The sequence below is a fragment of the Pterocles gutturalis genome, unplaced genomic scaffold (assembly GCF_000699245.1).
Source record: "Pterocles gutturalis isolate BGI_N339 unplaced genomic scaffold, ASM69924v1 scaffold37612, whole genome shotgun sequence".
Classification (NCBI taxonomy): domain Eukaryota; kingdom Metazoa; phylum Chordata; class Aves; order Pterocliformes; family Pteroclidae; genus Pterocles; species Pterocles gutturalis.
This window is the reverse complement of record NW_010109261.1, coordinates 92683-115891: the sequence shown is the minus strand read 5'-3', so window position 1 is coordinate 115891 and position 23209 is coordinate 92683. Positions and strand designations below refer to the sequence as shown.

At 37.4% G+C, this 23209-nt stretch overlaps 1 protein-coding gene across 1 annotated transcript in view; it reads right to left on the bottom strand.

Annotated features, from left to right (window-relative positions):
- Window positions 1-315: 315 nt before the first annotated feature.
- DNER (delta/notch-like EGF repeat containing) overlaps window positions 316-23209 on the bottom strand; it is a gene marked incomplete at its 5' end in the record, with an annotated part of 78028 nt that continues 55134 nt past the window's right edge. The window contains 5 exons of the mRNA XM_010072914.1: window positions 316-1412; window positions 7155-7401; window positions 13145-13276; window positions 14382-14495; window positions 17707-17829. Coding sequence (XP_010071216.1) covers window positions 1301-1412; window positions 7155-7401; window positions 13145-13276; window positions 14382-14495; window positions 17707-17829 — 728 coding nt within the window. The remainder of the gene's footprint in view (window positions 1413-7154; window positions 7402-13144; window positions 13277-14381; window positions 14496-17706; window positions 17830-23209) is intronic.

The following is a 23209-nucleotide window of genomic DNA, read 5'->3' as shown; positions in this document are numbered from 1 at the left end:
GATCAAACCTACTCTCATAAACAGGTTGTTCTCTGACAAAACCTTTCTCTTGCTACAACTTAAGATCTGGGATTTGCAGTCAGATCCAACTCAGGAACAGGTTGCAGTTCATATGGCCTGGACTGCAGGACTGCATCTTTACTCCAGTCCTGTATTTGTCTCCCTTTTGAGAGATTACCTTGTTAACAAAGTCCATTTTTTCCTTTTCAAATTAACATCTGGCATATCTTCTCTCGGTATTATTTATATGCTCATGTCCTTTCAAATTTATAGACAACATTGCACTGTCAAATGAAGAAAAACAGAAGAAACAGCTGCAATCTTCACTTGATAACATTTATTCAATATTTTCTGAAATAAGCAAGAATTTTAAGAAGCTCATAAGCAATCAAATACAGACACAAAAACCCCACACTGATCCTAAATAAGAAGCACTGTGAGAAATACACAATATTTCATGAAACAATACTGTACATCAACAACCTCTAGGAAACAAACAACTCAAACCATATGCTTAGTTAACTCACAATATAAAAAACTTTAACCTTTAAAGAAAAATATAGATTCAGTCCAATTGTAGGATCCAGTCCCATGCCCACTGAAGTCAATGGAAGTTCTCTCATTGATTTCAATGTTTAAAGGATCATGCCCTTACTTTGCCTCAAGAGGCACTTTAATTATTATACAAGGCCTAGCCTGAATACTATTACAAAAATGTCAAACATTAACTCAAGAGTATGTTTCAGCAACTTTCAGGAAATAATAGAGAAATTGGTTATCTATCCATGCATGGAATAAGGCAAAAGCTAATTCATTCAGATTAGGAATAATAATTTTTACTAGTTTCTTTTTTCACAACACAAACATTTTAATTTTTTTTTTAATTAATGGATATAATATATATCATATTATGCTTCACATTTTTCCTACCTCTACTGAGAAAGCTGGCACTGACATGTCATAAAGAACTCCTCATTAATTATTGTTTTCTGTTCTGTAACAACCACAAGAAACTCATCTGGGTTTAGTAATAGTGTCTACCAAGAAAAAAGCACACACTATCATTAAGCTTATAGTTTATAGAGCTCAAGGTACATTAAAATGTAATTAATGAAGTTCACAAATTCTGTTTTAAAATATTTTTCCAAACTAAAAGCTGCAGAAAATTGGTTCTTAAATATTCTACAGAAAATTCTGAAGCATCTAATGGTTTAAATTACTTATGCTTTCTTCTTAAAAATATTTAAATTATGTTAGTAGCCCATCCTTTTGAAAAATAATCCAAAAAAGATACACTAGATTACAAATCTTTTGTCTTAATCAGTGTAACCAAAGGTTTGTCATCTGGGCTGTAATCTTCATAAGCAATGGGGGTTGCATCGTACATTGCAGGTCGGGATTTCTTGCCAAACCTGGAAACAAAAGAAAGCTTTTGGTGACAAGCAGAAGTATGAACGAGTTAATGGCAACAAGCCACTGAGTTATTGTATGCTCTCAGAAACAACGCCAGAGAGTCTAGATAAATTCTAACTTGTACTGCAACATGCCAAAAGCACAGAAGTTTAAATATCTGAACTGTGACTTTTGAAATACATTTATCAAATAAAAAAAAAAAATCTTCTTGCAAATGAGAAACAGATACCATATCAAAGGCTACAGGAATTCTGATGCAGAATTCAGCAGTATCAGAATATGGAAAGACTATGGAAAGCGACAGTGAAACTGATACAGTTTTAGTGAGGCCAGAATTCTATTGTAGAGCCTGCTCTAACAACCAACATTAAGGCCAGGTCATGTATATTTACAAAAAATAAAAAAACAACAGACAACTGTCACATTTGCATCCGGAAATGCAACAGTTGTGCACTGAATTGAGTTGCAAGCTGTGGACAAAGCATTTAAAAAAGGAACTTGAAGTCTTTGCTCACCTGACACCCACTTGAGAAGCACATTTAAATTACCAACATGCTGCACGCTATTTGCAACACTGGCAAAATTAATGGTAGTTAGGATATGGCAATGTCACCTAAACATAATCTAGCAAAGGTTCACAAGCAACAGAATCACACCAACAGCACACTCCTCCTGGGCAACCATCATTGCTAACAACAGGCTGTGGCTGCCTGTGCAGAGCACCGCTGCGGCTGTATGATTGTGGCCCCAGTGCTGGCAATATCTAGAACGCCTTCAGGTGCCTTTGCACTGCATAGACAGGCTATCACCCTTCTGACCATTCATTAAGACCCAAAAATAGTACTAAAAATGCAACTTGAAAGCAGAAAAAATGTTAAAGTCTTCTGACTACAATTGCAGGAGCTTAAATAACAAAAAGGATCACAGGAAAATGAGGCAAAAAAGGGTGAAGTCTGCTTTGTTATGGACCTGATACAGAGAAAATATTAACACAGAAACAGAAAGACTTATTTATGTAGTTCCCTTCTTAGTACCATATTAAGTCTATACCAATTTAAACTGCACATGCTGGAAGGTGAGATTTAGAAAAATCAAGATTTTGAGGATAATATTTAAACCAAACCAAAATTAACTTGATTTTCTTCCAAGATTTTTACGCAACTTCCTGACTGTTCCAATTTAATTCTTGTCTGTCTTCAGTGATCTAGAATTGTTGACAAAACTAAAATGGCTGGAAACATTGTGATCTATATGGTGGAAATTTCATTTTTCAAAATACTCAGCTGTCAGTAAGGCCACACTAAAACATTTTTCATGCACAAATGTCTGCTTTCTTCTATAGTTTACTTTAATAAATACAGACAGGCCATGTTCACTCATCAGTGTCATGATGGATAAACCTGACTTTCTGTAAATGAGATAAAATTCCAAGAATTGAATGAAGGAATTGAGTTATGCCATTTTACTAAATTAGAGGCAGCAATGAATTCTGAATCACCCTTTTTGTCCATCACTCTCAAGACTTGAAAGGAAATCAAGCTTTGCATAGATACAAATGATGATAAACATCCTCCAGTGATTTAAGTCAATTTTTGCCCTTCTGACAGGTAGAGAACACATGGCTTGTTGCACACAGTAAAGCAGTACAAAAATCTGTTGTTGAGGTCAGGTGGCCCCTAAACAGAAAACACCAAGAAAAGACCACAGCACATGTGCTAGTTGTTTGTGGCCTGGCTGAGCCATCCAGCTGGTAGACCACATTGCTTTGATCAGGCGGTTCAGAAGCTGGTCCCTGCTCATCACACTAAACAGAGTTAACACAAGCCTCAGAGGTCTCAAAACTGAATTGTTGAATGGGAAGCCTTAGTTCAATGGGTGTGTATCTGGTAGGATGGCACATGGATGGTATTTTATCATTTAATTGATGATGTAAAAGAAAACATAAACCAATTACCAATACAATCTGCAAGAGACAACGATTCAAGGGACAATAAATAGCGAAAAGATGCAGGTCCCTGCTACAGTGTACCGGCTCAATTAATAAGCTGCTTACAATGAAAGCACATACAAACAAATCAATAAAGATTTCTTCCAGTAAAACCAAATGCAAGATCATTCACCTAACAAAGAGTATACACTGTGTGTGGAAATCTCAATCCTGGGAAGCACTGAGTCTGGAAAAAGACTGGAGGGACATAATGGATAATCAGTTTAACATTAGCTTTAATGCCATAGTGTGTCTGATGAACAATTATGTGCTTAGACTGGTAAACAGAGTCTATCAGTAGGACTAAGGAAGTTCTACAGCCTCTACATTTAGCATTGACGTGTCCATCCATGATAGTGTTCCAATGTGTGTATCAGAGATACTTACCAGTGCCAGAGGGATCATCACAATGTCAAGTAAACAACATGAGAACTAGAAAATACATTTTGCAAAGAAACATTGAATAAGAGCGACCTGTGTGACTTGACAAAGAGACACCAAGAGTTCCTTGACAATATTGGGGACAATATGTATTCAGTGTAGGAATTCTTCTTGGCACAGGCAGCTCTGTGTGTGTGTGTGACAGAGACTGCAAATATGGAATGGGGTTGCCCCTCCACTTCCTTAGAAGGACATTGCACAAGATGGCTAACCATAACCAGAGTCATTAACCTCAAGAATTCCACTCAAGTAGAAGACTTTTGAGAACACTGGACAGCTGAACCCCAAAGAAATCCTATCCTCCAACTTCTGTGGGATAGGCTAGAGTTCAGAATTTCCCCAGAAGCAAAAGTAAGAAACCACAAGTTGCTACTCTATTCAAAAACAGCAACTGGTATAAGGAGTCCACAAATAAAGTTTAAACAAGAGATGGAAAAGAGAGAAATCAGAATTTATTATTTTTTTTAAGGCATACCCATCCACAGTCCCTGGTCACCTACTGACTTTAACATAAATCTCACATTCAAAGAAAATAATCTACTCACTTTTCCTTGGGCCTCCATTTTCCCAAATTACTAGTAAGTTTAAGTATCCAACTGGGAAAGGGAATGATTTTCAGAAAATGCTGAGAATCTACTGTTTGAAAGTAAGTCAGTCTCTTAAATACAGCAATTCTGAAAATTCAGACCTTGGTATTTTTAATATGCAGATTTAAGAGTTTATGCAAAAATAACTATAAAAGTTGTGCTCTTTTTCCAGGGTAGAAATTACCAAAGCAGTGGTCTATATCTTCCTAAAACCAAAATAAACAACAATAAACTTCATAATAAACCTCTGTGAATTACCTGACTTCAGCTCTATCTTGGATTTTTATAGGGCATCCATTCTCTGAGATGCACAGGGAATTATGTGGAATTAAAACATTTATTTTCATTTGCATGAAGTAGAAACACCTTTCCCAAGATAGGAAAACCTTTTGTTGACAGACTCCTATAATGTAATTTTTAACTGCATAATATGGATCTGAAAAATCATCATTAATATATCACAGTCTAAGAACTTCTTTGGAGGCTATTTAACCCTCATGGAAACTTGAGTTCATGCCTTCAGTAATAAATAGAGATTCACTTGTCATAATGCAGAGAGCAGCAATAAAGACCTGAAGTAGCCCAGCTTCCAATATTTGAAAGGTTTCATAGAGGAAATCTTTTACCATTTCCATTACCTGCCGGTGAAACTGTAAAAGACAGTGAAAAAATCATCTTAAAAAGATTCTGCCTTGCTGGTATATTTTTCCTTGGTACCCTTAGATAGAAAGCTGCCAAATTTGCTCTAAGAAATAAGTAAGAAACGGGTGTTTCACACTGTTCCTCAGGAGACCAGTTCCACTCCTTGGGGAGTGCAAAGTACCCCTTCAGTGAGCAGTAGGTGAATGGGATTGACACCTTCATCACTGCTGCAGTAGTAGGAAGGAGGTGTTTAATTGGAAAGATTAACAGTATAATTTTGCACCTTGCTCTCCAACCTTGGAGATGTGTAGTACGCAACAGAAGACATTCACAAGGCCAAATAATAAAAAACTATAAAGCTTTCTATGGGCTGTAAAGCAACTCTCTCCTCTCCACACTATTAAAGGAAGGAGGAGTTCTGAGGATGTGTAGGGCATAGAGATGCTGAGCTCCTACTGGAAGAGATGTAAGGCTAAGTGGCAAAGGAGACTTTAAGGGAAGACTTAAAAGAACACTGACTTTATTGTTATGTTAAATCACCTATACACATCTTTCTTTTTAAAATATTTACTGAATAATATATTTTGACAATGAACAACTGTTTTATTATAAATCTAGTTGGAACAGCGTAAAGAGCTACTGCCCAAAGCTGTGATATGATTAACTGAGTCTCTGGGAACTCCTCATCCATTTCTGATAACTTTGACAATTTCAGCAGTGCCACAAATTAACCTGTTTAATTTGCACTGAAACAGAACTGGAGTATTTGGAAAATTAATTACCAGCAACCACCAACCAACATGCATGCATTTGCCCATGTCAGCGCACAGCAATGTGCCTCTTTCCATTCTTTTAAAAGCATTTTAATGGTAATACACAAAAACACTCTTGTTAGAATTTGAAGTAATCCTGACAAATTTAAGAAATAGGAAGAAGAAACAACAAAAATGAAAGTTCTACCCTACTAAGAGAGATGTCACATGCAGAAGAAACAATACTGGGTAGGAACCAAAATTGCAGAAAGAATCTTGGGGTGAGGAAAAGGTCTAACAGGTCACAAAAATAAATCATCAGTCACTAGGGAAATGTAAATTAAAAAAAAGCAAGCACGTTTATTTTCAGATGTATGAAGAGGAATGCCATAAATAAGATACAGGAGGTGATTACTCAGTTAATTTGGTACCGGTAACCATTCAGCTGGAGAACTATTTTCAGTTTTGGACCACCCTTTAAAAAAGAGAAGGACAATCTGGAGCATGTCCCAGGGAGACAATAAAGAAGCTGACATAATCTGGGAGCAGATTGTGAACGAATGGATTAGACTAGGAAAGAAAAAGGTTGGTTGCTTTGTTTGTTTTTATTATAAAAATGAAGGGAGGGGATGACACCTGATACACAGTGATAAATTATTCTTCATGACAACCTGAACAGCAGTGAGAAAGAAGCAGCCTGATTCATAGCAAATAAAATCTAGGTTGGATTTTAGGAAAGCCCTTTCTAACTCTGTTCAACTCCTTTGGAAGTTTTTAAACACTGTTTGTTTTCAGGGAGCTAGGTATAATTAATGCTATATCAGTGTAATGGCTTACACTTGAGCTCTTGAATCCCTTCCAGTCCTACTTTTGTATTATTCTAATACTCAATGCCCTGGTTTGTTTGAGGCAAATAGGAGCACAAAAATGAGTGATTTGAAGAGAGTCTCACTAAATAATCTGGTAAATTAGTCACAAAAATCAACGTGTCTTTGCTATCTAACCAAATTACTTGTGTGTATCAGTTAAAGAGTACATACATCCCAAACAGAAGATCTTACAGGCTAAGATCTGCTGCATCTGTCCCTCTTCACCAGTTACACCAAATAAATTCAGAAAAACTCCCTCTCTTTTCAAGGAGTTGTGCTGGATTATCATGCTTCATATGAGAAGCGAATAGGGATCAAAAAAGAACAAGGAGCAATGCCGGTGATGCTGTCTTTTCACAGCAAAGTAGCCCATTCTCTGTCAACAGCAGTTAGATGCACTATGCATGGACTGAAATTACATATCAGAACAGATTTCTTTTAAATTAACATCCCCAGAACAAACCTGGCATGTCGGATAGAAGCAATTGCATTACTGAATTCACTGTCAATGCTTCTACAGTTGTAAAATTCTTCATAGGCTGGCCTGGAAGAGCCTTGATATTCAATGCGGCTGATGCGACATATTCCCACAATCAGAATGATCAGCATCAGGACAAATGCTACGCAGAGAGCCCCAATTATAATGTAGAGGGAGTGACGAGGCATATTTGTTAGACTCTCTGCCATATGCCCGGACTTCCACTGCAGATCTGTCAAAAAGAAATAAAAGGTTGCAATTAATTAGTATTTTATATTTTTTTCTTTTATGGTATTCACTTTCAATATTTCTGTGGAGGCTTTTGAAGCCCCTTTGAAGGGGGATATATAATTTGACCCTTCCCAGGCTCCGCTAAGGATATGTCACCATGCCTAACATGCAATGAATTTGAATAGCACTACCTTGATCCTTCACCCATCTTTTTTGTAGATTTTAAGGTCTTATAGGAACATTTACCTAATTTGATCTCCTGTGTACCCCATCATAGAAAGGCATCTAGTGTTTCTTGCACTATGTTATAATATACTATATGCTCTCTAAAGGCAGGTAGGTTTCTAGTAATCCACCAATTCTCTGTGCAGATGATTCTAAATAGCTAGTGAACTCTTCTACTAAAATGTGTGATTTAATATGTATTAGACAGGCTTGGTTTTTAATTTGAAACACAGGCTTTTGTTATGTCCCTCTCCACCAGGCTGCAGAGACTTCAAAACCAGCATTTCAAGGACAAAAAGGTCATCTCATAAGGTGCTACAATACTGAGCCCACTAGTCTTCTCTCAAGCATAATTTCTGAGAGGTCTCAAAGCAGAACTTAAAGTAAAGACAATCTGGAAGAGGTTTCTTGTATTTATGTATTCCAGACCTTCTTTATAAATATTCTTGATGCACAAACTGTTGTCTTTTAATGCCAAACAGATTGTCTATCAATTGCCCATGTCCTCAGATCTGTTTTTCCCTAGCACAGGTCAGAGTATTTCTAATTAACCTGTACTACCCTCTAGGGTTCATTTTTGGCAGGCTTTTAAGCCTATGGTCTCATAAATTATTTCAAATCAGGAACAGGCTTGAATCACTCTGACTACAGAAATCTGACACTCTGCAAAAGTTATTTCTAGCAGGTGACTGTTCCTTTTTCGAATGGACTTCTGCTTTGCACTGTTTTAGAAACTCCCTTTACTTAATCACAAACAGTCTGGGAACAGGGTTATCAAGCACATGCTTTGGCAATTTAAGGTATTTTAGAAGCCACCTCTCGAGGCTGTTGATGATGGTGTTAACTGATTTGAGCATCTGAGCTGAAATCATAAATTCAGTGGCATCTGTGGATATAATCTCCATCTGTGGTAGAAATACCGGTGAATATGGAAGTAGAGGAAAAAAATCCATTTTAGAGGAAGATAGGGAGAAAGTTCGAAGCTATAACATGTGGGATTCACTCAGGCAGAGTTTGAAGAAACAGCTGCTCTCTGTTTACAGAACTAAAGATTGTCCTGGAGCATCTCTGAGCTCAGGCTTGCTTAGACTTTTTATCTGCAAATGTGAGCTGAGTTTACAGGACTGCTTGTTTGTGTTATCTTCTTCAGAGACCAGCCTGAATCATCCAGTGATATAACGTTTCTGAAGTACTGTTTCTGCAGCCTCCCCAGTCTGGGATATGAGGGAGCAAATCCAGCTGTGCTCCATGCAGTTTGGGATGGGTTTCTATTTCTGTTCTGCAGCACATTCGTCACACACAGTGGTTTCTGTCAGGCTGTCAGATCAGGCCAAATTCAGATCTAACGTGCACAGATATATGGCAAGACAGTTCTGATTTAGACTCCATGTCTTCCATCTCTGGATGATAAGGATGAGAGAAATGTCCTCCTTTCTTCCACACCAGATAAAAATATGAAGATTAACATCTTATACTCCAAAGATTAGAAAGATGAAAATCAGAGTATTCTCAGTTGTCATAGTAATGCTCATAAAATGAAGAATTGGACTGCAATGTGCACCACACAGTCTGTACTACAAATACTTCGTGATGTTAGCTTTCAAGTAACCACACGGCTTGGCTTACATTAGTAACTACATTCCTAATTACAAAAGTGGCAAAGGTAATGATGTTAACAAATAACCAGCAGGCATTAGAGAATTCATATGATACATTTGTAAGCATTTTTACAGTGAATGCTCCATTAACTTTTTATGCAAATACATGTAATTTTGAAAGGAAAAATATACTCTTTATAATTAAGACTGATTTAATCATATTGCTAACACTGGTAAGGACCATAAAATTATATAATAAATACCACAGTTCATCGAGGCAACATACATCTTGCCTAGTTGGTTGTGTATGCAGCACTTTAAAAATTAAAGAGGACAGTGTGACAAGAAGATGACCTGAAATCCTGTTAGGGTAGCCACTTCAAGCAGATAAAACAGCTGGTGAAAAAAAAGGACGAACTACTAATAGTAAATAGAGAGTTGTTCTACAAAAAAGACCATGTACCAACAGTCTCCTTCATGGCTAGTAACAGAAAATCACAAAAGATAAAACATGGTTCGTTTAGTCAAATGACTCCTGAACACCAGCTTGTCCCCCTCTTGAGAAGCCTGAAGCCTGGCTTAATCATATCTCTTTCTAGCATGCAGAGGGATGGTCCAACACAAAGGAAGCCAATATGCAGTGTTTAAATTTAATTTCCAATACAATATTAACCATGATGTACAAATTGCTGAAACTATGATAAACATGACAAGGAGATATGAAAAGATGAACAGAAGCAGATCTTTATAGCTGAACAGAAATCCAGTGCACCATTTGACTCAAGTCCAGTGAGATCCGACATGCTGCACCTATTTATAAAAGAGCTGGATATGGCCTTTCTAGATATGATTAGAACTGGGTTCACATTAGTTGGTCAACTCATAGCTGAGGGAAAGACAGCGAGCACAAAAATCTTCCCATGGATAAGTAGTTCTGTAGAAATAATTTGCAAATCAAAATGCTTTTAAATCCTTTCTGCAAAGTAATTTCTTCAAAACTCAATCTCTCTCTATTTGTATAATCCTTCATATAGCTGTTAAAATCCAAGTGCTTTAGGAAAACTTCTACAGCTTTGTGTATAAGCCACTGCATTGGTTAGAGAGGCTGCAAGTCCATACTTATATCTGAATATTGTGAAGTATCGTGGTGCCCCATAACAACACATCATTTTACACTGATGCTGTGTCAAAGTGACTTTAATAGCAAGGGAACATCAGGCATTTGCTGATGTTAAACTTATTGAAGAAACTATTGGTAACCCTCAAATTTTAAACCTAATTGTTCTTCAAAACGTATTTTTATATGACTATGCAAAAAATCTGTTTTTCCTGTTTTCATTCCTTCAAGACCAATCCAAACCAGAATTTTCTAGATTGCATTTTTTTATATCTCATATATTATTATTATTATTACATGTATACACTCTATTAGCTATCATCATTTGTTGGATAAAAAATACAGTAGTTTCAACCTCTTCAATCAAGAACAATTGCCATCAACAATACTATATGACTTTTTCACCAAATATTGAGATGGAAAGAAAAGGTCTAATATTTCTGGCTGGGAATCCACCTTGCAGTGTTATCAATGCCAGTTAACACTCAAATAACTCCCTGTCTCCTGTCACAGCAGTCACAGAACACAAGAACAAATCAGTCAGTAAAAGGCTTAAAACAGCAACAACAAAATGCTGTTGCTTCTTCACATCATTTCAATTTACACAGTTTGCAAGTGTGCAATACGGGCAGAAAATCCAAGTTCTTGAGCAGCAGGCAAGGCCACTGAAGTTCAGCTATAAACATACGCTATGTGTAGAGGAATACGCACCAAATGGAGACAATGCCCTCGCTCAAGAGAACAAAGTTTAAGCAGAGTTTTATCCACTCGTACACTTACAAATGAGGTCAGAAAGGAGTTAATATTGACCAGCCACAGATGCAAGCTTGAACCTACCTGTCATATCTAGTGATACGGGTATGTGTCCCTCACAGGGGGAAGCAGGAATAATTGAGTAGCTGCACAGTAGAAAAGGCTCTTTCTACCTTGTATTCTGCCTCTCCCATTTTCCCATGTGTTTATATGCACCTCACTATGTATCTGACTCTTAGCGACTAGAGCATGACAAGCAAAGGATGACTACAGAACAAGCATAACTGATTTCATATAGTACATCTGCAGGACTCAGAAAGGGTGCAAGCCCGTCTGTTTCCCCTTGGTATCTATTCTTTCCATAACATAACAGAAATGTAATTGTCACTCCATCAAGGTGTTCCAGTAAGTATGTTTCCAGGACTATTATTGCTTTCTCCAAAAACTACACTCATCTGTCTGTCAGTCCGTTACTTATTAGCTAAGGCAGGCAGAATTACACTGCCGTGCTGATCAACTTGAATGTGCATGTTTCAGGTATAATAACAAGCCTTGTCAGTAAAAACCCACCTGAGCATCTTTTAGCATGAGCAATATGATATACAGATAGCTCACAACATTGTGGTCCCAACACCACAGTTGTCTGTAGCACATGGGGAAATGTGTATGCCATTCACAGAGACAACAAAAAAGCACCGCTATCACCATCTCTGGACCAGCTAGCAATGCTCTTCTGCAGTCTTTACTTTCAACAGAAAGCACTGAAACTGAATTCACAATCAACAATTACAGTGAGATGAGATCATAAAGCTGTCAATATAAAATCTTTGTGTCAGTCAAGGTGTGAACAGAGTTGTCTTCTGGGTTAAAGTAAAGACTAACATCAAGAACAGAAATAATCTTAAAAAGTAGTCGGTATGTTTTAGAAGCATTTCAGTAAAAGAGAGTAAAAAAGAGAATACATGCTCCTTGTGTAAATGAGACATAGAAAACATTTTTTCCCAGCCTTTGTGTAGATATTTTCTCATGAATGTTCAACAGGAGCTCTCTGAGTCCCTTCTCTTTATTTTTTAATCTATCTCCTATCCCTGCAACATTAGCTGTGCTAAGTGGTGTAAATCCCCTCACACAAACTAGTGTATCTGTATAGTATCTTGAGGGAATCTATGACCACAGTATCTGAGCATTCAAGCAGTTAAAAATACAGCTAAACTCCCTAGTAAAGAGAACATCTGTAGCCCGAGAAGAAGACATCAGGGAAACACAAAGCAGCTCCGTGAGCAGCAGAACCAATAAAGTCCAATTTCTGGTTTAATTTTCTACAGTTGGGCTTCATACTTTCTTCTTCTCATGAACTCTTGACTTGTCCATAAGGGTGCAATTACACTGAAGCTTCTCTCTATACTAAGAAGTGAGATCACCCCGAAGCTGTTCCTTCACTAGACCCACCAATGGAACCTCTCTAAGTCTTACTAAATGCTTAGGAAATACTTTGTTTTGGAGACCTTTACCTTTCAAACAAATGTAGTTGAAATTGGCCTATGGTTGGAACAGTTATGGCTGAAGAAGTTGGTAAATGCATGCACACACAAGTCACAGCACAATACACAGGACTTGTTTCCTTAGGTAAGCAAGTTAAAAATTGTTTTGCTGAAACATTACTACAACTGCAGGTGCTCAGAAGTCAATACAAGTATGTTAGGATGATGCTTATAGTGCTATGGAAGCATGCTTTACCCAAGGTAAGTATGAAAGTAAGCTCTGAAGCATAAGTGCAATTAGAAGGTAAACTGCCCAGTCCCAGCTGTGAGACAGCATCTCTGACAATACGGTCCAACACATCTCAAAGTAGGGTGCCCAGAAACAGAATTTTCTAACTTTCATAGCTACTTTTGAAATGTTATGGCCTAAAAAAATATGGCATTTAACAGAATTTCGATAATTTACAGATGATTCAGAGTATTTGTGCAGATAGGTATTTAGATTCAAATATAAATTTATTTATTATAATGTATAATTTTTAGAAATTTTTAGAAAACTACAAAACTTACGTATTTCGCAGTTTGCACCAACCCATCCATGTGGACAATGGCAGGTGTAACCACCAGGCTGATCTATGCAAGTTCCCGCATGGTGACATGGGTTGCTGTCACAGTCATTTACATCAATTTCACATTCTTCACCTTATATCAGAAAAATAAAACAAAACAAAACCACAACCACAAACCAAAATTTCTATATAGTGAGCGCCTCATGTAGCAGGTACATCATCAGTCATTAAATTTCTCTCTATCTGCAAAACACCTTATAGCTCAATAGCATCTTTATTCTCAGAACAGCAAAAGAATTCTATAACTGTGTGAAGAAATAAGTCTCACATAGCCTCCAAGAAGGAAATATTATCCTTATTCAACCCCGTAAAAACAAAGTCTGAAGGCTAATTGATGTGACTAAATTCACCCAATTTACGTGTGTCTCATTTCTTTAAACATAAATTCCATCCCAAGAAAATGTGGTATAACAATCTATCATGTATATTCCGAAGTGCTATGCAATAATGCAGATGATCAGTGTCTCTGAGAAACAGCCATCGTACAATGCAAAGCTAAATATTTTCCAGAAAAATGCCCTTTAATTAGCACAGATCAAAAAGCACCATTTGAAGCTATGGATGGGTTTATCTATTACTATCACATTGGATATTACCTTACATGACTAACAGAGCATCAGGTTGCAAATTATCTTGACAGCAGATATTTGGATTACACCAATCATGTCAGTTTAAATGCAAGGCCAAAGGATTAAATGGGCTGCTTACTGTTACTTTAGTGCAAATTGATTCATAACAAGCACTTTAGGGCTTTTAGCAATTGTGTACTAAGGTAAGGGAATGAGTTGTCTCTTCAGCTCGCAGTAACTAAGGTCAATATTAAAACATTTTCCAGTTTCAACAGAGTCCAATTAGTATATTGGCTTACCTGGAAGTCTTCAAAATGCTATTTTTAAAATGCAATCTAGTCTCAAGCAGTAAGGTCATAAGGCATGTTAAATAGCTGTTAGCTTAGTGAATTCTCTTCAGTAACAGGCTTTTTTTGCTGCAAAATTTTTAAAGTTCAAAGCAGTTGCAAATAAGATCAAGAACTTTTCATTCTCACTAGACAGATTACAACTCAGCAAAGTCCAAATTAATTTGTCTCCTGGTAGAGAGACAGTCATACTTGGTATTTGTCTTTTGGACACAGTGAACACTGACAACTAGATGTTCTGTGTGATGTACAGATTACTTGCCTGCATATCCAGGTGCACAAATACATGTAGCATTTAGACCTTCACTGTCACATGTGCCACCATTCTGACAGTTGATGTTAACACAAGGATCTTTGTACAATTCACAGTGCCTTCCTGAAAAAGTAAAATCAGTAATTGCCATTAAGATGACCTATACTGACAGCATGAAATCAGTACACGCAATAACTTACCGTCACCTGGATGAGTGCAATGATGTGCAGCCTCCAAACCTGTCCTACTAGGCTAATGCCCATAAGACGAAAGCCATATATTTTATGGTGGCTAAACTTTCACACACATCCCTTCCCTCTGCTCTTCCCACTCACTGAGGCTTTGGGACCAGAGTGGTAGTGCAATTTCTGCTAACAAGAACTGCTGGAGTTTCTATGAAAAAACAATAGTGTAGTAAAGCATAATCTGATCAGCTATCTAAAATTCTTCATTAAAATGCAAACAAGTAAATTCAGCAAGAATTTAATGTAATAACTTATTTAATAATATACATAAACATTCCAATGCTTCTCATTGACTTTCACAGGAAACTGTCAAGTATAACTAAGGAAATAAAAAGAGAAATTAATTTACTCAAATGTATAGCTAAAAGTAAATAATTGGGTTGCTCAGCTTCATGCCACTGCTTTTGATCACTCATTTTCAGGCGTAGGCTATGTGAATACAGCAGCTTTGCCTTGTAGAAGACAGCACAAGACATCTCCGGCATACGGAAGACAAAGCACAGCAGATCAATATATGAATGATCTAATCAGTGCATGGATGGCACTGAAACACGAAAAAAATAAATCTACATATGTGAATAATGAATGATTGGTGGAACTTTTTTTATAATGTATCTACTAGAATGAAATTACCTTGCATTTAATATACTTGCTTAAATTTATCCATTAATGTAAGTTTTAAGTCTAAATCTAGGTCTTATTACCATTCTTTGCTTGGGAACAAATCCAAAGCAACCGCTTCGCTAAAATACCAAGTTAAAGTTTTCCCATTCTGATACTTTTTACAAGAATTTCAACAAACTGAAGAGCAGGACAGGCTTCTAAATGCTTGCATGCAATAACACTTAAAAATTACAAACACATCTTTCATTTTAAAGGTGGTTCATGTGTCTAAATCCTCACTGCCCTGCAAACTGTGAAGATGCATAATCAATAGAAGCATAAACTCATATTGTTTATAATGTATAAAAACTGCAGTACAGCTTGGGCATCAGGAAACTGTTTCTAATCATTGGGTAGTGAATGATAGCAAAGGAATTATGTTGGTTGTGAAGATTACAGAACCTACAATGATGAAGGACTTGAAGAGGTCAGGGAAATACACGTGAAAAGTGGACATGCAGCTGATCCTGCCTTACTCCTTTACAGCCTCTTGCATGAATAACAATTGTGTTGCTCTGGAATTGGGCAGTTTGGGAATCTGAATTTGGAGAGTTTGAGACATGGAAACATACAGTGCTACAATTAGTGAGAATATAAGAGTCTTTAGAGAAAAGAACATGAGAAAGAAAAATCAATACAAAAAAAAAGGAATAAATTGGACACATAATATATCAGATGTATGTACAAATGCAAATTTATTTAATGAAGGAACAATTAAAAGGAATGAACTTAGTTTGCTATTGTTCAGCACTACAGTTATGGACAGCAATGCAAACTTACGAGTTATACAAAAACAATCACCTCAAGTTAATAGTGATAATTAAAAAATATATAAAAGCAACTTATTTTAAATATATTTTTAAATTTATATACACGTACACACACACATACTCACTTGCTACAGACCTGCTGAAATAATTTGTTCACTCTGCCATCAGCAAAAAGGCAGAGCACTCTAGTCTGAGCATCCTGCAGCTAAGCAGCAGAAGGCAGCAGGGCCAGAAGCCCCCAGGTACACGCTGGCACACACCTCAGTCCACACCAGTGATAAAACCTCTTGCCTATGTGCCAGCCAGGAGACCAGAGGCAGGAAGGCAGGGAGTATGGAGGCAGAAGGAGAGACTGCAGACAGGGAAGTCTGGGTTGGTGATGGTGAAATTGAGGCTTTAATGGCCCACACAGCCATGGGTACCTCAGCACTATTCATTAGCGTCACTGAAAACCTTAGGTATGGGAATGAAGGAAGTTCAGCAATCAACAAAAGCCACTAACAGGACCAGGTCCCCTGGTTTCATCTGAAGCAAAATGTGCTGCGCACACAGCGCTTTCAGCTGCATGTACAGGTCAGTGGAGAACAGAACATGAAGTCATAACATTATGGTTAAGTGCTCTTTAAACTGTCTTGAAAAGCTGAGGGTCATTTCCTCACTAAGCCTTTAAAGTGAGGAATTCTGTATTTGTTGTCAAAAAGCAGTGCAATCACCAGCATGAAATACATATTTAACCTCAAGCAGCTGTTATGTGAGTGTTACTTATCAATGCAGATAAGGATTGACACACTTAATCAGAAAATGTTGGGGTAACGTTTCTTAAAACATAGTAATTCTATGTAAAATATATATATTTTAATAGTAACACCACACAAAACTACATTCAAAATGTTCTCACAGCATGGTTCAAAACAGAATACACAAAAAACTACCATTTTAGCCCTCCACAGGGGAATATGTCACAGAGAGCTGATATGTGCGACTCTGTGTAAAGCTGAAATCTACTGCAAGATAAAAGATTTTGTATAGCAAAACACATACTTTTCTGCTCTATTTTATAAATTACTTAAGAAACGTCGAAGACCAATTCCACTCAAACATATTTAGGAACAGCTGCTGTCAACATAGGAAGGCAGTGACAGACCTACTACTGTCTCTGGGCTTTAGGGTCTTCTAAATGAACAATCAACATAAAATTTTCATTTTTACTCCTCTGTGCTAATCTGTTTCAAATAATAATCTTTTATTACTATGTTTTTAACTCACTTAACTGAATAAAGCAAATTAAAAAATCATTTGGAAAGCCCTCCATGTAATGGCTCCTAGCAATAACTGATTAAAAATTTTATTTACCAGTTGTGTTTTCTTTTAAAAACCCATCAATTTCTAACATATCTTAAAAATACCAGAATAAAGTGTACCTAAGAAGACCAGAGAGAAGCCATTTGTCCCCAGACAAGGACATACATTTCTCACAGACCAGCTAAATCTGAACTACTCGTTTGAATAAAGATTATGGGATCAGGATCTACACTGAAGTTTGTTTCTGTTCATTTTAAATATGGGATTTATTTCTGCTCAGTCTGTTTGTAACAGAACCTACCATAAAAAGATACATAGAACAATTCAAAAAACAAGAGGCAAAACCCATCCTACCTTCATATTCAGCAAGGCACACACATTCATAGCTATTGACAAGGTCTCTGCAGGTGGCTCCATTCTGGCAGGGTGCAGAAAGGCATTCATTATATTCTTCTTCACAGTAAAGACCGTGGTAACCTAAATCACACAAAAAGGAAATACAACAAGCTATGAAATACTTCCCAGTAAAAACTGACAATTAAGCTACTATAGATTGTGGACAAATGCTTGCTAATTGAAATATACTGTGCAGACAGATACATGTTAAGACATTGATTTTGAGGACATCTGCTCCCCAGGTGAAATTACAAAAAAAATTCCTGGAAGCACAATGTTCTGAGAGAAGCCTCAGCCCTGCAACAAACCACAGCAAGGCCATAAGCACGGAAGCTGGTGACTAAGCCAACTGAGAACAATGCAAATAACCACACTCTGATTGTAAAGAGGAATAAACTAACACTGACCTATTTCCTAGCTTTCTCAGATCCTTGAATCAAAGCCACCTTTCAGAAAAGCAGTGGTAATTGTGTAACAGCAGTTAGAATGATAATGTATTTTAACTTTAATGCTGTACAATGTCAAAACACTGTAGAAGCATTAAGATACTTAATTTTTTACAGTATTCTCAAGCCATAGGCAGGTATTACGGTCAGATTATACGAACAAGGAAAGTAAGAGTGTAGAAAAGCTATGACACTTGCTAATGGCCACTGAGTCACTTGTGATGTAAGAAATAGGAAGCTAATCCACTTGAAATAACACTTTTCTCATTATTTAGTGTGTCATACTACCATCAGTCTTAACAGCAGTCAAAATTACTTTCTAGAGGTAGTGTATCAGGTCAAAGTAGTACCTACTTACATTAAGTAAAAGCATCAATTATATAGTGCAACAGTGGAAATACACTAGCTAAAATATGTTTGCCTGATTATATTGGTAACTTCGTATTGAATATGAAGAATCATAAGCCCGGTCATTCTGAAGACTGTTACTTTTGATACCCATAAGTTTATTTAATTCCTCTTCAACAGACCCAGGTTATACTTTTGTTAATGAAAAGCTTCCTCTCTTCTTTCTTTTTACTTCTCTTATTTTCTTGTATTTCCTTTTTCATCTTTCTTCTTTCTTTCTTAAGGTAGGGGCTTTCCAACTCTAGAAGCAATGCCTAAATTTATAGGCAATTAATATATTAACAAGAAAAAAAGAAATAGATTGGTCATAATGCTTAGCAAGTACAAATCATGCATTTAAGTGCACCATAAGCACCGCTTACGATAGACAAGCATTAGCACACAAGAACTGTAAACCTGCCAGTGTGTTTTACCACTGAAAAAAAGTATGGGGCAATTTGTTCAAGTCTTTCTAAATAGTTTCCCCTTTATCTGTGAGCACAGGGGATGCTTCGTAATTAGCCAAATTACCTTTAGCGGAAGGTTCTGAATTTATTAAACAAAATACGTTCTTAACTTTTTGAAAGTACAAATAAAAACAGTACAAATAGTTCTACTAAAATATGCATCTTTCATAATGTTTACCCTCTTCCTGGAAATTGTAGCAAATAACTGAGTGACCAGACTTTTGCATTTTCTACATCTTTCAACTGTTAAATACATGCTGCTAACAATTGCAAGTCAGAGCATCTGACTCGGGGCATCACACAGCCCACCTCCCTCTCAAGCAAACCAAAGACCATGCAGTTAACATCAACTGAATTGACTGGATATTTAACACAAATTGGTGCTTTGGATGTTTTAGTAAATGGTTTGGCTTCATGAAACCATAGCACTGTCTCTTCTTTCCCCATCCATGAAAAGGTGAGGGTAGAAATTCTAGCCCATAATATTGTCCACAGAGTAATCCCAGAGACACTTTGTACACAGTGGTTACTGCACACTCTTTTTCCTGTTGGCTTGTTATTTGATAATATTTGCCTGGTACTAAAAACAATGTAGACTGGGAAATTTTTTATTTGTTTTAAACAAAAGCTTGCCTCTATTTATCAAATTGTTCTTGAAATTTTATTTTGATGAAGGTCTATATCATGCATTACAAAGGCATTTTCAAATAAGCTTTCATATTAAAAACACTGTTTCACAAAGAACAGTCATACCAAGCAAATACGTCATGGTATGTTAACAGTACATAAGGACACTCTTCCCACACCCCTATCATGGATTAATTTTGGTTAAATCAGTTAAACAACTAACTTTCCTGACTCATCATAGCAGATATTCTCCTCAACCTCCTGTTAGCATGATACAATACATGAATATGTACTTGTAATCTATAATACAACACCATGCATTGGAACAGGGTTAATATGCTTTTTAAAGTCTGTTATAAAAACAACAGATGAATGAGCATACAATGAATAAAGGTGCTATGATCATGAATAAAGATGCCAGGGAAAAAGCCTAAAACACAAAGTGTAGATTCTGCAGTGTAATTTTACATCTTCAGGTAACCTCTAGTTAGTAGCAAAACTTATAGATGTGAAATGAGGGTGTCTCTCATGAACAAAGAACCAGAGAGGGGCACCTAGTAAGTGGCAATCTATATTCACTCTCCTGGTCTAAATTTTCCCCCAAATTCTCACAGAAAATAGGACAAATGCCACCTCCAGACACCATTTCAATCCCCTCTCCCTCTTATGGATAATTCAAAATAAAACTTCACGAAGATACAACAGATATTAGTACTACACAAGATGTATTGCGATGTTACCCATTTGGTTTTGCACAAAACTGTCTTTTCATACTAGTTAGTTGGACTAGTACCTTATTAAGTAACATTTCAGAACCACTTTCTCCAAAGCTGTTAGCCAGGCAATACAGAATTAATTATGCTAAATGTTATGGGTTTTTTATTAGCCTATGATGAAGTTTTTCTAGCTTATGATAAAGGGAAATAGCCTTATGTTGTGACATCTGTAGCCAACATACAAACCACCAAAATCCAAAAAACAGAAAAACATATAGGAATTCCTTGTGTTGAACACAGATGTAATTAGATATTTTGAAGAAAAAAAAAGTTTTCCACATGTCACACGCTTCCTACCTTTCAAAGGGAGCAGAAAGAATTTTGTGACTGAATAGTTGTGTGGTTTCTAAAATCAATATGAACTATCTTATCACCTCCTTAGGATAAAGGCAGCCCACGCTGTCACACTCCACAGAGAGGGAAAGATATTTTCTCTCTCCACGAGAGGGCAGATCTCACTCACACACAATTTCACCCTATCATCCTCACCCTTGTGCCAGCAGCTCCCCTCTGCTGTAATTGATGTGCCGTGGGACCAGGCATCCGAGGGAAAGGTGGGTTTCTTCTCATGGAGCTAAGAGGCACCATATCGTTCCTAAAAAGTGTCTCCCTTTGTATCACTGCTTTTAAATTATACTGATACATAAACCATGTACGATACTGAATTCACACATATATCCTCAAAAAGACTACATAAATAATTTCTATATTTTCATTAAGGAATTTAGATGAAAACAGGAACATTTTTCATAGAATCACTAAGGTTGGAAAAGACCTCAAGGATCATCAAGTCCAGCCATCAACCCAACACCACCTAACTCACTAAACCATGTCCCTAAGCACCACACCTACATGTTTCTTGAACACCTCCAGGGATGGTGACTCCACCACTTCCCTGGGCAGCCTGTTCCAACTCCTGATCACTCTTTCAGTGAAGAAATTTTTTCTAATATCCAGCCTAAACCTCCCCTGGCACAAATTGAGGCCGTTTCCTCTTGTCCTATCACTTGTTACTTTAGAGAAGAGGCCAGCACCCACCTCACTATAACCTCCTTTCAAGTAGTTGTAGAGAGTGATAAGGTCTCCTCTCAGCCTCCTCTTCTCTAGACTAAACAATCCCAGTTCCCTCGGACGCTCCTCGTCAGACCTGTGCTCCAGACCCTTCACCAGCTTTGTTGCCCTTCAAGGTGCAGCCTCACCAGTGCCGAGTACCAGGGCACAATCACTTCCCTAGATAGATAACTTCAGAATAACAGACTCTAGTATTATTTCTAGTAACATGATTCTGATGCTTTTATGTTCCCAACCAATACCAAATACAACTCTTTGCAATTTTAATGGTGTATAACATTTCTACGGACATATTCAGAAAGAAAGAAACAATACCTACATTAACAACACTTCTCCAGCTGCTGTGTCCTGAGCAGGGAAAAAAACACATTGGGCATTGTAGCTTCAAAAAGGCCAACTACTATTATTAAACTTCTTTTCTCCAGGTCACTAGAAATTGGATGTGCCTTCAATAGCAGCACCTTCATGAACTCAAGCAGAACTTGCCAGTGATGGTCCCATCCTGATGTGCTCTCTCAAGAGGCTGGGGAATGGACAGGGAACCTAAAAAATCCCCTAAACTCTACATGACTGTCCTTCTGCTACTGGTTTTTACAAAGGCAGGAACAGATCTGTTGCCACTCTCCTCTGGATTCCCAAATCTTTCTTTCTCTTTCTTACACAACAGGGAGGTGGCCTTGACGAGGCCAGGATATTTGCCTGGTGCTCTCTGGCATGGTTTTCAGACAGCTACTTGCCAAGGTGCACCCTCTTTGCACACGGCTACATTAAAAACAGCAAAGGGGGAAAATGTGAGAGGGAACACACGATCTGTGTCACGCAGGCTGATGAGGAGAAGCCATGGCTTTTGCCAAAGCCTTCAAGAACAGTTGACAGAGCAAAAGATACAGCAGTGCTTGTCAGTGTCTTGAAAACGTCTGCACTATCAGGTTAACGAGAGAGAGAGAAGCTTACTATTCCCTTCATAAATAATTAAAGAACAAATTTTAAATCTTTTGAGGCTTTCTTGGACACTAGCTCCTCAACAGTGATCTCCTGGGCTTATCTATACTCAACACTTCAGCAAATCAAGGCACCAGGACAAAAATCCCATCCTTATGGGAAGGCCTAATGGGATACAGTGCAAGAGAGCTCTGTTTTGCAGGGAACAGTATGAGTTCATGTACGGCCACTCACTAACAGAGTTGCATTGTATATAGTTGAGAAATAAAGGTGTTCAGTTAAAGTCTGAGCTTATATAGCAATTAAGTAAGAGAGAGGAGCTGCTCCAGACAGCAGGATGCTAGGAAGGCACTCTCACCAGCTATGGGCAGATTGCTTGGTTGTCTTAATGTAAAAATGCAAACAAGATGAGGAAACAGAGGCAATGGCAGGGCTCACAGACAGTTTAGAATGGGAATTAACCTAAAGACAATTCTGCCAGAGCTTGCATTTCCTGCCTGAGTTCCAAAATACAGGAAGGTAAAACACAGAAAAGAAAAATTGCTGCTGCTACAGAACAAATGTTGCACTTGCCTCTGCAAAGGCACTGAGATAAACCTGCTCTCCTATTAACCACCTATTAAGCTACACAAGCAAAAAATCAAGTGCAGAGGAATCATACTCCACAGTACGACTTCTCAAGTGGGCACCACTCTTCACACGCTGTGGAATGTTTTGGACACTCCTCTTTTTTTTTTTTTTTCCT